The sequence below is a fragment of the Asparagus officinalis genome, chromosome 9 (assembly GCF_001876935.1).
Source record: "Asparagus officinalis chromosome 9, Aspof.V1, whole genome shotgun sequence".
Lineage (NCBI taxonomy): Eukaryota > Viridiplantae > Streptophyta > Magnoliopsida > Asparagales > Asparagaceae > Asparagus > Asparagus officinalis.
The window spans coordinates 63,045,355-63,059,683 of record NC_033802.1 but is presented as its reverse complement, the minus strand read 5'-3'; the positions used below and the strand labels follow the sequence as shown (position 1 = coordinate 63,059,683).

At 33.5% G+C, this 14,329-nt stretch overlaps 1 protein-coding gene across 3 annotated transcripts in view; it reads right to left on the bottom strand.

Moving 5' to 3' along the window:
- LOC109824447 (long chain base biosynthesis protein 2d-like) overlaps positions 1-14,329 on the bottom strand; it is a 56,786-nt gene that overhangs the window by 16,237 nt on the left and 26,220 nt on the right. The window contains exons 1-7 of one of the 3 annotated variants that reach the window (XM_020391052.1): positions 14,248-14,265; positions 13,921-13,986; positions 5,218-5,306; positions 4,762-4,842; positions 4,554-4,678; positions 4,257-4,350; positions 4,012-4,175 (exon numbers count right to left, since the gene is read on the bottom strand). In XM_020391052.1, the coding sequence (XP_020246641.1) occupies positions 4,012-4,175; positions 4,257-4,350; positions 4,554-4,678; positions 4,762-4,842; positions 5,218-5,306; positions 13,921-13,986; positions 14,248-14,249 (621 nt within the window). In that variant the 5' untranslated portion in view covers positions 14,250-14,265. Of the gene's footprint in view, positions 1-4,011; positions 4,176-4,256; positions 4,351-4,553; positions 4,679-4,761; positions 4,908-5,217; positions 5,307-13,920; positions 13,987-14,247; positions 14,266-14,329 lie in introns of those variants that run through there. The other 2 variants (XM_020391048.1, XM_020391049.1) reach the window with 2 other exon arrangements.

The window sequence follows — 14,329 nt, the reverse complement described above, 5'->3', positions numbered from 1 at the left end:
CCCTTGAAATCTATCATATTTGCAAATCTACCCTCAAATCTAGAATTTGCTAATTTACTTACCAAATCTCCCATGTTAATTTTTTTCTACTGCACAAATTCAATATAACTAATATATCTCTGACTACGTTAAGTAATTATATTCATTTATAATTAGATGTTGATTAGAAAGTGGGAAAGAGGAGGGGGGTTTTAAATTACTAAGCTCTTATAAATTAATAAAATTAATTAAGTTAATCAGAGGTATTGGTGATATTGAAAACTGAGGGGTAGAAAACCCAATGTGGGATATAAGCTGTCAAGCCACCCCACGAAAAACCTCAAAAGATATTTTCTAGAGCATCCAAGACTGAATAATGTATCCACACATTTGCCATGAGGAAGAGGTAAAAGGGGTGGCAGGGGAAGGGACAAATAAAATTAGTTGTGTTTGAAAGACAAGATGAGAAAGAGAGGGTACACTCCAATCTAATTAGTTTAAGGGCGATTAGTGGTTGAGGATTGTTGATTCTAACTCGGATTTTTTTCTTCTTGCATTTTAATTTAGGGTGCTATTAATTTCGGACTAGAATTTGGACTTAAATTTAACGTGTTTTTGGTTTAGGATTAGGATTCTGATTTGAATTTAAGACGTTATTGGTTTAGAACTGGGGTTTGGTTTGAATTTTAACGTGTTATTGGTTTAGAACTAGGATTGAATTTAACTTTATATTGAATTTAACGTGTTATTGGTTTAGAACTGGGGTTTGGTTTGAATTTTAACGTGTTATTGGTTTAGGATTAGAACTCGGAAAATTATCATGTAGATTGGGGGCATATTTCATTAAATTTAACTTTATATGAATCGAGTTTCCAGTTATACCACTTTTTTTTAAGTTTACATCCAAACCCAAACACGTTTAAGACCCAAATCCTATTCTCCGCAACGATCATTTTCTTCTGCCTAACCCATTTTCTGGAGAAAAGGAGAGCGAAATTAGTGATTTTTGGGAAATGAATAAATTAAGGTAATTAAAATGGTGATCTTCCACGTTGGGGTAATCATTAGCACCACCACAGATAAGAATAGGACGGGAAACTAAGACTAATTTGGAGCGACTAATAAGAATTGGGTTCTAAATAGTTACTTCGATGATTTCAGGGGCTACTTTTAAAATTACTTTTTTATATCCCTTGAAATCTATCATATATGCAAATCTACCCTCAAATCTAGAATTTGCTAATTTACTTACCAAATCTCCCATGTTAATTTTTTTTCTACTGCACAAATTCAATATAACTAATATATCTCTGACTACGTTAAGTAATTATATTCATTTATAATTAGATGTTGATTAGAAAGTGGGAAAGAGGAGGGGGGTTTTAAATTACTAAGCTCTTATAAATTAATAAAATTAATTAAGTTAATCAGAGGTATTGGTGATATTGAAAACTGAGGGGTAGAAAACCCAATGTGGGATATAAGTTGTCAAGCCACCCCACGAAAAACCTCAAAAGATATTTTCTAGAGCATCCAAGACTGAATAAAGTATCCACACATCTGCCATGAGGAAGAGGTAAAGGGGGTGGCAGGGGAAGGGACAAATAAAATTAGTTGTGTTTGAAAGACAAGATGAGGAAGAGAGGGTACACTCCAATCTAATTAGTTTAAGGGCGATTAGTGGTTGAGGATTGTTGATTCAAACTCGGATTTTTTTCTTGCATTTTAATTTAGGGTGTTATTACTTTCGGACTAGAATTTGGACTTAAATTTAACGTGGTTTTTGATTAGGACTAGGATTCGGATTTGAATTTAAGACGTTATTGGTTTAGAACTAGGGTATGGATATGAATGTTAACGTGTTATTGGTTTAGAACTAGGATTGAATTTAAAGTGTTATTGGTTGTCTAGGATTGTTATTAGGACTATGATTTCAAAATTCATGCTTGATTCCAACTCTATAGTTTTTAATGAGAAATTTTCAAGAGAATGTCAAAGTTAAAATTGGTAGGGATTGAGATCTTATTCTGTAGATTTTTTCTCTCCTCTTCTCTTAACTTATTTAAATATTTAATATATTTTAATTTAAATATATTTAATTTTAAATTATTCTATATTTCTAACTTATTTATATATTAACATTGAATGTATTTAATTCTAAAATATTTGTAATCAACTTCTATAAATTTATTTAATACTATTTAATCAATTAATATATTTAACATTTAATATTGAAAAGATATGTTTATTATTTAAATATTTAATATTAAATACATTTTATTTTTATTTAAATGTTAGATATGAAATATATTAAATACATAATTATTAAATATATGTAATATTTACAATTTTAGTATATTAAATAATAAAAGCATTTAATATTTAATCATTCAAATATTTGATATAAAATAATATATTTAATATTTACATATCTAAATATACAAATTAGTTTTTATATGATCGGACACTGATTATTTTCATTTGGAACTGTTTAAAAGGATTACAAGATGCATTCAATTTGGTTGTTGTCATCTGTTAATCGAATGAGAGTGATTTTTCAAATTATGTTCATTTTTTATTAATCATTATTATTTAACATAATAATTTAATTTAAATTCCTAATGTCAATAATTCATTAATCTAAAATTTAGTCTGAGAATCCGACCCTTAGTTTACGAATCCAAAGCAAAAGTTTAAAATTTTCGAACTAAAAGTTTAAGAATTCTACTCAAAAAAATCAAAATCCAATCCAAAAGTCCGGGGATCTAACCATAAAAATCCAAGTTCAAGTCACAATCCAACAAAGTTGGATTCATGAGCAATTGTCCAATTCCAAATCAACAATCCAGAATGAATAACACCCCCTTAGAGTAGAGAATGGAAAGGAAGGAAACTACATGACTAATATACACTTTTTGAAGGAATGGTACATCTAATATTTTTGTATTGGGTTAATTCAGAATATACCTCTTAGTAGTATCACCGAATTGCGAATAACCCCTTGTAATTCTATTTGTGGCGAATAGTCCTCACGTAATATTGGCTCAGGTGCAAATACACTTTATTAGGGCATGTTTGGATCGGGATTAATGTGACGTAGTCCTGATGTAATATTGGCTCAGGTGCAAAAACACTTTATTAGGGCATGTTTGGATCGGGATTAATGTGACATAAGGGAAGGGAGGGGACACATTAACCATGTTTGGTAACTAATATGAGGTAGATATTGGGGAGAAGCTAAGGTATCTGAGAGGGAAAAACTTAAGATTTTGACTTCTCTTAACTTATCTATATTCAGTTAACTTCCCTTAACTAGGAGCAAATCCAAACATGCCCTTTGTGAACTTTTTCAACTCTTTTAAAATTCAAAAAAATTGGCAACCGGGGGTAATATCAACACAAATAGAACTACATGGGATTTATCCACCTCCTCAAAAGCTTTTTAAGGATTTTAAGAGTAAAAAATCACTCAGGGGGTCAATTCACATAATTAGAACTACAGAAGATCTATTCGCAATTGGGGTCAATTCGCACAAATAGAACTACAGAGGGTCTATTCGCAATTGGGTGATACCACAGGGATCTGTTCTCAATTAACCCTTTTTTATTTCTCTAAGGATAACATTGAAATATTAAGAAAGTTTCACTTAAACTCCCACCGTCCACCCCCAAATTCCTTCAATTTTGTACGGCGAAGGGTAAAATCATTATAGTTAAACAGAGATATAAGGAGTACTGATAGGTCTGAGAGAACGTGTTCAAAAATGTTGACAAGAACATGGAAATGAATAACTTAGTGGAGGAGATTGCCCTCAACAGAACTGAGCAGAAGAGTAATATTCATGTAATCCATCCCAAAAACTTGGGGCAAAGGCTTTGCTATTGTATCTATGACAGTTTAATTGTCAATGAAAAGTCATGAGATGTAATAATATTCCAAGTGTTAAAACCAACCCTGATAGGCATCATAAAAGCTAGCATTTGATGCCCTGTGAATTTTAGTCTTTAAATCTCATATGTTAAAAAGCAAACCTTATATTTCTTGCAAATAGCTATAATCTCTGGAAGTTTGCAGAGCTCTCCCTCCATGCTGTAGATTCCCTCAACAATAACTAGTATTTTTTTCCAACGTCTATGTGTACGAGGTTGTCCCTCAGCAATCCGCTTTCTTAGCACCTCCTCTAAGTGAGCCGGTTCTACATGTAAAAATCCAATGAAAGCATTAATTTTTTGCACATAGACTAAATCTAATCATGCATCAAAGGTTCAAAACTTACTGTTGTGTTGGAAGACATGTATTGCTGCCCCTGATGCTCGAGCACCATTGACAATTGAGTTATGATTTAAAGAATCACTAATTATCAATCCTCCCTGTATAAATGATCATAGGAAATCCCAATCAGTAGTTGGTCACGTGAACATAACAAAGGCTATCCAGAACTTTTGGGGTTGGCTACATGACTCATATTTTTCTATTCAATTCTGTTAAGAGCTATATGCTCTTTTAAATTTACTACTAATAGTTGGTTATGAAAGAATCTCAAAGTTTGAAGTTCACAATGTCAAGTACAAACCTGTCCAATGAGGACGGGAATGATGCCAGAGTTTGTGACATAACCCATACCAAATATAATAGCAGCTGTCTTTCCTACAAATCGGGCAATCAACTCCTCCAGTTCGGTGTGCAGTTTTGTAGTCCCTGATGCCAAACAACGAGAAAATATAGATTATCTTTTATTCAAAATTTTAATGTGTAATATTCATGAGGAAGAACATCCCTACCTCCATCTACACAAGCACTGCAAGTACTGGGAGAGTATTTTTGGAGGGATTCAATAACACGGGGTGTGCAATATTCATCCGCTGCAGCAAAACCAAGGTAATTGTATGATCCTAGGTTGAGACATCTAGTAGAATTTGTGGTCCGGCTGCAATTATTAATAAAACTAGTTACATTCTTTCCTTTTTTGAATAACAAATAACGTATTTGATGCATCTAAATATCAATCAGTAACAACTAAATAGAAGCTTAAAGGTTTGAGTTTTATGTACATTCCTTTAATCATTCAACAACCTGTATCTTCTAGCTCTTAAGAACCATTATTCTTGGAAGACTAGTGAACTATTGTTAAGTGACCAAAAGATAACAAGTGATACATTTTGTAAGGAGTAGAAACTTTTGCCAGCGAGGAAGAGCTTTTCATATAGTATTTAGGGGCACTGCATACTAGCACTTACTGCAATGTCTTATTATTGTCATTGGTATAACGTTCAACCACATCGATCCAAGAATCTGGTGCGCTTGAAATTGGTCTGTTAGCACAATCCTGCAGAAAAAGGACTTCGAATGAGAATAGTGCAGGAATTGCATGTTTAGTTGTTTACATCCCAAAATACTCTTAAGGCCTTGTACACAGTATAAAAAAGGTTTACGATTAGTTACTTCGCTCTCCACCACATGTTCTAATCTTTTACAAATAAACCATTTCTTTTTCCTTATTTATTTTGTACAACAAATTTTTCTCATAAAAGCTATTGCATATTAAAACTGTTGCAGGTTATGTGGAAGCAAGAACAAATAAATTTCAGTATTTCTTGAAAGTGGACCTTCAGGACATCTTTCTGTATGTCCTCTAATATGAAAACATAAATGTCCAAGTAGAGATTAGAAATTCATTATTTTGAAACATTCTACTTAGCAGAACCATTAGAATTAAAAAAGAGAGTCAAACTCCTGCTCAAGATGCCTAATAAACATCACTATTGAAAATGTCAATTAAATCACAAAAAGAATTTTCTTTTATATGGGAACCCGACAACTTAAGTTCAATGCAACAGAAAAAACATGGATAACTTATTTACTGATTATTCCCTAAACCAATTCCAATACTCCAAAAAAATGTGAAAAGGATAAATTGTAAATTTGCTTATGCAAATAACAAAGGACTCAATATTCAACAATATCATCAAAGTGAAAAGGATAAATTGTAAATTTGCTTATGCAAATAACAAAGGACTCAATATTCAACAATATCATCAAAATATAACAACAAATCAGAATTCTTCATTATGCAAATAACAAAGGACTCAATATTCAACAATATCATCAAAATATAACAACAAATCAGAATTCTTCAATTATTGAAGGAATAAATATATGTAAGGAATTCAATATATGAATTTTCAAAGAAGAAGTTGTATACGGAGCCAATTGTATTCCTCATAAACTCAAAATTGGGGTAGGAAATGTTTTTCCCATGAGATGAAGAAGCTAGCATTATCTACTGCAGCGTATAGTATCTGGACAGAGAGGAATACCAAAGTTCATCCTAAGGTGAAGAGAGATTATGTCCAGGTTGTGAAGCAGGTAAGAGTACTCATTTTTGATATCCTTATACCATTGCCAAGTGCCTGATCAGTTTTGTTTTTGGGTGGAGAATTTGTAGTTGGAATTTTGATAATTGTGTGTTGCTGTATAGTTGCACAGATTCCCTAGACCCCTCAAACCGTCGTACAGTTCTTGCGAACCGATTCCCGATACGTTTCAATCAATTCCCTCTGATACATGAATTGGTTCCCCAAAATTGGCATAAACCTTATAAGTAAGCAGGACAAAACCCCTTTAAGTGTACATGTGCAAGAAGCAATGCAATGTGTGCAATCAAGTAAAGAGAGGTGCACAATGGAATATATTAGTCAATAACTTCACTATAACTAAATACCTATGTTAATAAATCGTGAAATGAAACCATTATCCCAACACAAACTATATGAAAGGAAAAACAGAACAAAAGAATGAACTCCATAGAATAGAAGCATTTAAGTATTTCTTATGAAAAAATGTTGAAATACATAAGTAGCTTTATAGTTCTACTTTTCTACTATACACTTTGGAAAATAATAAGCACACCCAAAAGATTTATTACAACACCCCCCCCAAAAAAAAATAATAAATAATAAATAAATAAATAAATAAATAAACAGAATATCACATCCAGATATTCTAAGTTGCAAATTGCATAGCCAAATTCATGCATGACTAGCTATGTTCCATGTACTCTGCAACTATGTATTGTAGTATATGGGTTTTTTATTTATTTTTGGTTGTATACTGTCATATGTTGTATTGACAGTTTTTGAGATGTACAAACTCAGGTATGCCTAAGTAATGCTCTCTAAATGCTCACTTTGTTTAATGAAAGTATTTACTTCATTGACCAAAAAAGATAACCTTGTATCAACATATTAACCGAATTGGCTAGTTCCTCTTAGTAGAAGATATTATATGATTTGTTGTTTTCAATAATTAAGTCTAGATTCAACGTATTAGTTTAAATATAGTATCATACAATTTAAGACTTTTTAGAATCATATGATTTATGACTTTCCCGTATCATACAATTTAGGACTTTCCTGTATTAGATGTTTCCTCTTATTGGAAGATATCATATGCTTTGTTGTTGTTTAATAATTAAGTCTTGATTCAATATATTTGTTTCATTTTCATATAGATTCTTAAAAATTTTATTAGTAGAGACTCTAAAAAGAGTATAAGTATTAAGCATCTTAATCTTCTTCATAATCAGTGAGAATTTCCTCTGTTTATTTTCAACATGGTATCGGAGCAAGTAATGCAGGACGAATTCAGATCTGAATCTGAAAAAAAAAATTGATGAAATTTTGATATGATTTTGTTTAATTAGGATAGATGAATTAGTTATGGTTTTATTTGATTTTATCTTTTTCCTTTAGTTAGGATATTATCTGATCTTATCTTCTTTTACTACGGATGTTATTTGATGTCATTTCTTTTTTTAGTTTAGGATTTGTTAACTTTTTAGTTTTTTCAATAAATAATTTGTGTTTGCCATTTGAGGGGAGAGAAGAATGTTTGAGAGGAACCCTAACTGTGAATTGCAGCTAGCACTGGACATGAGAATTTCTGGCATATGACGTGCTCAAGTGTGAAGCTCAGTATTTGTATGATGTTTTCTTAAATGGGGAGCAGTTCATTATTTGTTTTTTATTTTATATTATCCTCATTCTCAATAAATTTATATGCTTCTGTTATCATCAGAAAATTTTTGAATCCTTAGGATATATATTTAATCTTTCTTAATCTGAGAGTCATTGGGAGGGTTTTGCCATAAACAGCACCTTGCTGCTTTCGCTTAGCGTCTTCGATATCAATGGAATAGGTAAGCTCATCAAGTTCCTAGCATTCTAAACTGCAGGGAAAAACAGTCTTCTTGATCCACTTCAGATTTAGCATCTCGCTCTTTCAAATCCCAAGGAGAGAATCTACCCTCCCTCAAAACTCTATCCCAAGGGAGAATCTACAGCTTCCTCAAAACTCTACCTCCACTGCCCCTTTAGAAACTCTTTCTCATTGTAGATGCTTGTAGGCTTTTCCTCACGAAGCAAAAGGGGGTCTTGGCTTCTTTTTAATTTTTGTGAGTGGATGTGATTTTAGCAGTTTCTTATTTGACTTTCCTTTGCTTTCTTCTTGTCATTCCACAAACTGAAAGCATATTTTGCACAATGAACCTAGGTGTCGTTTGGCAAGGGTTTGAGAGAGGAGGGTTATAGAGAGGAGTTAGCGTACTTAACCAATTATGATGAATTAAAAATATTGTAATTCTTTTTGAATTACATAGTTAATATGAAGTTAATATGAAGGGTTAACTTTTTTGTTCACAAAAAAGGGTTAACGAAGTTAATCCCTCTATTTGTTTAACAATTACTAACTTTAACCTTATGCATAGTAGGAATATTTTCTAATAATTATTATTCTACTATAAATTTAACTACAGTCTGCATTCATCTAAACCATAAAATATTCTCATTTTGTACCATTTGAATAAATGGTTGTTGATAAGGCTAATAAATATAAAGCAATTTAAATCATTATTTAATAATTATTGGTTATATAGGAATAAAACAATAACAATTATATACTACCATATTAGCATGAAATTAAATGTAAAAAGGGATAACTGGATTTAAAATTAAAAGGATTTCAATAGAAAGAAAATTTGCTATTAAAGAACATAAGTAATAATTTTCTCAACAAACTATAAAAATTTCATTTTGTCAAAAATATAGTTAATAGTAAGGGTTCATTGTACAATTTAAATATTTATAGGAGATTGTCTGCTAGACTGGATATAATATAGCATTACAAAGCTATACTTACAACATGTTGGCCTTCTTGTTTTGATGATGTTTAACAAACAATTTACGACTAATATTGCTTGTCTAGTATTTGTGGTTTTTGTCTATTTATTGTAGACAAACAACATATTGGAGGGTGAATGGAATCGAGCATTCACGATCATATCCAATGGAGGTTAGCGGAATTGTGGTGTGAAGCAATACAATTCAAGTTAAGGATTCAAGTTCAAGCTTCATCCGTAAGTTTACCAAAAAGAGCCTCGTTGAAGATCACAAGCTTGGATAAATTAGTTTAGGAGTTTATATTATGTGTGTTAAGTACTTTAAGCTCAATATCATATACACACACATTTCATTGGTATATTTATATTCATACATATTTGTTTTTACGTGGATAAGTTGGTTTGGTTTAATTTCATAGATATGAAATTAACAAATATATATTCATATACATACTCATATGTTTCATATTCTATTGTATTTGTGAAAATATTGTATTCATTGTTTATAGACTTCATAGCAATAGTTACATCTTTCTTTAAGTCTATAAAATCATTTTATAAAGTTTTAAAACATGGTTTAGCTAAAATATCAAAAACATGTGTTTTGTATTTTCATGTTTTGGACTATTTTGTAAAATAAAGAGATTTCTCATTTGGGAGGTGTTTTTTGAAAACCAATTTTTGTAGCATGTGTATTATCATGTCTACAATCATTTTCCAAAGTTTTACATTTTTTAAAATTTATTTGATATTTTTAAACCCTATTTTAAGTTGACATGTACTGTTTAAAACACGCTGTGTGTATGTCTTGAGTCGACTCATGATTAGTGTTGAGTCGACTCATAAACTATTGTGTAGTTTACATTTCATTTCTGATGAGTCGACTCACAACATCATGAGTCGACCCACCAGGTTGAGTCGACTCATGTCTGTCATAAGTCGACTCACAAACTGTGCTGGAAAATGAGTTTTGTTTCTGATGAGTCGACTCATGATCTTATGAGTCGACCCATGGTTTTTGAGTCGACTCATGATTTTTATGAGTCGACCCATAAGTTGGTTTTTAGCCTATAACGGCTACTTATGAGTCGACTCATGAACAGTACTGAGTCGACTCATAACATTGTAACGACTATATTTTCAGACTGTACTGTTTTTGGGTTTTTGATCTTTTTACCTTATTTTCTATTGGCTTTAGGGTTCCTATAAATACCCCCACATATCCTCAGTTCCAAAATATCCAAGAAAAATTTAAACAAGTTTTTAAAGGGTGTTTAAGTGTGTTTAAGTTTGGTTTAAAGTTTGTTTGGTTTGTGAAGAAGCTTTCACAAGTGGAGGAGATCATCTACATTGTTTGAGCTCCATTTTAATCCATCCCTTCATCTTATTTTTCAGAGAAGAATTTCTAAACTCAATACTAGCTTTGTATTAATTATTTGTCGTTTATCATTTTCATCAAGCTAGGGTTTTACATTGAGTTTATAATTGATTTTCTCATTGCTTACACACACTTGAGTTTATAATTGATTTTCTCATTGCTTACACACACAACCATTGAGCTTATTGTATTTGCATACATTGTATAATTGGGTTGTGGGGAGTTGTATCAATTGAGAGTGAGCTTAATTGAGTTCTCGTCCATTGTAGAGAACAACCAAAGTTGTATTAGTGCCTAATTATGTAGATCACCTTGTAATATACTTGTACATCGAAAGAAGTGTGTGGTGAGAGACGGAGTGGTCCCAAAAGGAGTGGGATAGGTAATAATCCTAGAGAGGTTGTAATTCCTAACACTTGAGGGAGACACGGATTAGAGATCAACACTTGAGAGGGTATAAAGTGAGATTGCAAGAGTGTGAGATTGTAAAGCTTTTGGTGAACTAGAAAACTGAGTGTGAGATGTAAACGTTATTCGGGTGAGCGTATAAAACCCGGTTGTGATAGTGAAGATCTCCTCGAGGTGAGGAGCGGAGACGTAGGTCGTGGGGACCGAACTCCGTGATCATATCGTTTGTTTGTGATTGCATTGACGTACTTATTTTTGTGTTCATATCTTATATCGTCTTTGTCTATTGCTTATTGTTCATATTCCCACTATCTTGTTTGTGTTCATATTGCCCTTGGTTTATTATCCTTGCATATATCTTGTAGCATATCATATTTGCTAGGATAATTTGTTAATTAGTTTTAATCGGTATTTAAATCGGATTAGATTAGCATAAACCCTATTCACCCCCCTCTAAGGTTCTAACACAACAAACTAGTCTGTCCTCTGCCCATTTCTTTTCAAATGCCTGCTACTGCACCCTACATGAGGAGGCGGGGTAAGTTTACTCTACATTCTCATGCGAAATTCTAAACCTACCTAATGACGGATTAAATAGAGGTTTCAGTTATGGGAGGGTTTGTTAGTCCTCAGGAGAATTTTGGTAATAAGGAGGTTCAGTGTTGTAAATAGCGGCCAATAGCGGGGCTATAGCGGCACGAATAGCGGTCGCGGCCCTTCAGCGCTACGCGTAGGGGTTTCGCGGCTGGCTTAAGCGGGAAAATCCGCTATTCATTCGAATAGCGCGTAAAAGCGGATTTTAGCGGGTTAAAAGCGGGTTTTCACGGTTAAAAGCGGATTTTCACGGTTTAAAGCGGATTTCGCGGTTAAAAGCGGCTAAACCCGCTATCACACATATTATGATGCTATATTTCTTGAATTTCTTCATAGTTTCATTCATACAACAAGCCTACTAATTGTTATTTACTGATAATACAAGAAATTTACAACTAATTAAATTTTTAGATTTTTTTTATGAATTTTTTTATTATTTAGGATATTTAAATATATTTAAATTTAACCGCTATTTGACTGTGCGCTATTTGCCGCGATTTCGCCGCAATAGCCCGATATAGCCTTAGCGGTACCTCATCGCGACGCGCCGCGATCCGCTATCAGCAACCTTGAGGAGGTTAATGAGGGGTTAAACCCTCTTAACCCCTATACTAATTCGTTGCCAAACAGGAAAGGTTTTAAATGTCGGATGTCGAATTCATGTCGGACGGCTGAAATTCATGTCGGATAGCGGAAATCGGGGATATATCGGGGGACATGGACTAAATATCGGATTACCATATCGGGTGGTGTTCATATGTATAATATCATGTCCTAAATGTAATCTAAGCATTCCTAAGTTTAATATAAGTACACTTTATAAATTCTAGAGGCGACATCGGCGATGGGTGGATTCCGACGTCGCAGGGAGGCAGAACCGACAACGGGACGTCGTAGGGAGGCAGGGCTCTTCTTCTTCGTCTGCTCGGGGCCCTTCGGATGAGTCACTGACCACCCTCTTCCCTTCCGACGACGGGATATCCTACCGCCCTTGGGTTCGATTGGGGTTCGGATTTTGGGGTGCAACGGGAGATGGACGATGGGGGGCTGAGATTGAGGTGGGGAAAGGACGTCATCGTTCACAAAAGTCCACTATAGCCCTAATTTTTTTTTCTATCGGGTTAATAAGAAACCTTTAAACATAAGAACATGTCAAATGGGTTTGAGTTTTTATTACTAAATCCAAACCTGATAACAAAAAATAGATCTAAAAAAGGGTCATATCAGCCGATTTTTCAAAGCTGAAAAATTGGTCGATATGCTCGCTATGGCCCCGATATTTCCGACTTGGCCCTGAAAAAAAAACTGATATACGAGTTGAAAACGTTCATGTCGTGTCGCTCAAACCTTTAAACCGACATGTTGACCGACATGTCGGACACGTCGGCCGACATTTAAAACCTTGCAAACATCGACCGACATGTCGGACATGTCGGCCGACATTTAAAACCTTGCAAACAGGGCCTTAAAGAATTGGAATATTTCTTGGCTTTGGAGCCCTAGCATCTCTCTCATGGGTTTTTGGATCAAGTTGGCAAATTTGTGTCTACTCGACTTTCTCGTATCTTAGTGTACTCTTGAACAACATTGACTTTTCTACTGTTGCATAGCACGGCCTTATCTCCTTCGAAAAAACTTATTTTTATTAATGTCACTCATGAAGACTCATTTTCCTTGTTGCTCATGATTATCTTTTATCTTAATGTCACTTGCAAAGCTGCTTTTTCTCAATGTTGTTCTCAACTCTACAACTCTGTCGATGATTGTTGGTGTGAGTGGGTTCGTCGCTGTCTGAGATGCGACAATGGGCTAATTATTCAAATCCTTTTGGGAAAAGTTGTGTTTCGCTAATCTCTGCACTCCAGCTTGTGGGAGGTTTTTGGAGGACATCATGTGATTTGTTGTTTTTAATAGATAAGTCTAAATTCAATCTATTAGTAAAATATAGTACGTCTCATATGATTTAGGACTCTCCTGCATCGTATGTTTCCTTTTCGTATTTTAGAGTCTTAAAAGAGATTCTACAAAGTGAATAATTATGATCTTCTCCATATCAAGAGAATTGTTTTCTCTTTCTTTTAGTTTCAGCACCTTTCACCAAAGAATACAATTTCAAAAGATAGAAGAAACTCTAGAAGTGAAGCCTCATTGCATTAAATCCTCGACGAGTTCTCCCTTTAGTTTTTCCATTTCAAATAGAGAAAAGGACTGTAACAATTTATAACAACGAAAAGTAGCTCCCAATGAACAAATTTTCAAATACAACATAATTATCAAGTCCAAATGCAAAACTTCATCAATTAGACATACTAATACATCATATCAAGCAATTAGTAATTGCAGCAATTGCTATTAAAAATCAAACTTTTTAGGAATAAATCTGACCTGAGCCCGAAGATAAAGCCGGCGCTCGTAGAAATCCTCCATCCCTGAACATAATGGCTCGTATCCCTATTCCAATTAAACCCAAGAAAATTAGAATCAAATCATTCACAGCTTCACACGAAATCAACAAAACCCAAGAAACCCATTTGGGGTTTTCGCAAAGAAACGATCTTTTCATCACAAAAACTGAATAACAATAATAATAAGGTAGATCAGCTCTCATTGCTGCTCCCTGATTATGGGTTTTTGATTTATGGTTTGCTGGGTAGAAGGAAATGAAGATATTAAACAGAATGTATTTCTTTTTTATTTTTATTTTCTCCTTACATAATATGCAAGTGTACACAAGAGCACGAGGGGGTCGGTTAAATGCTCCGGTTAAATTATGTCGTGCTTGGATGGAAGGCAG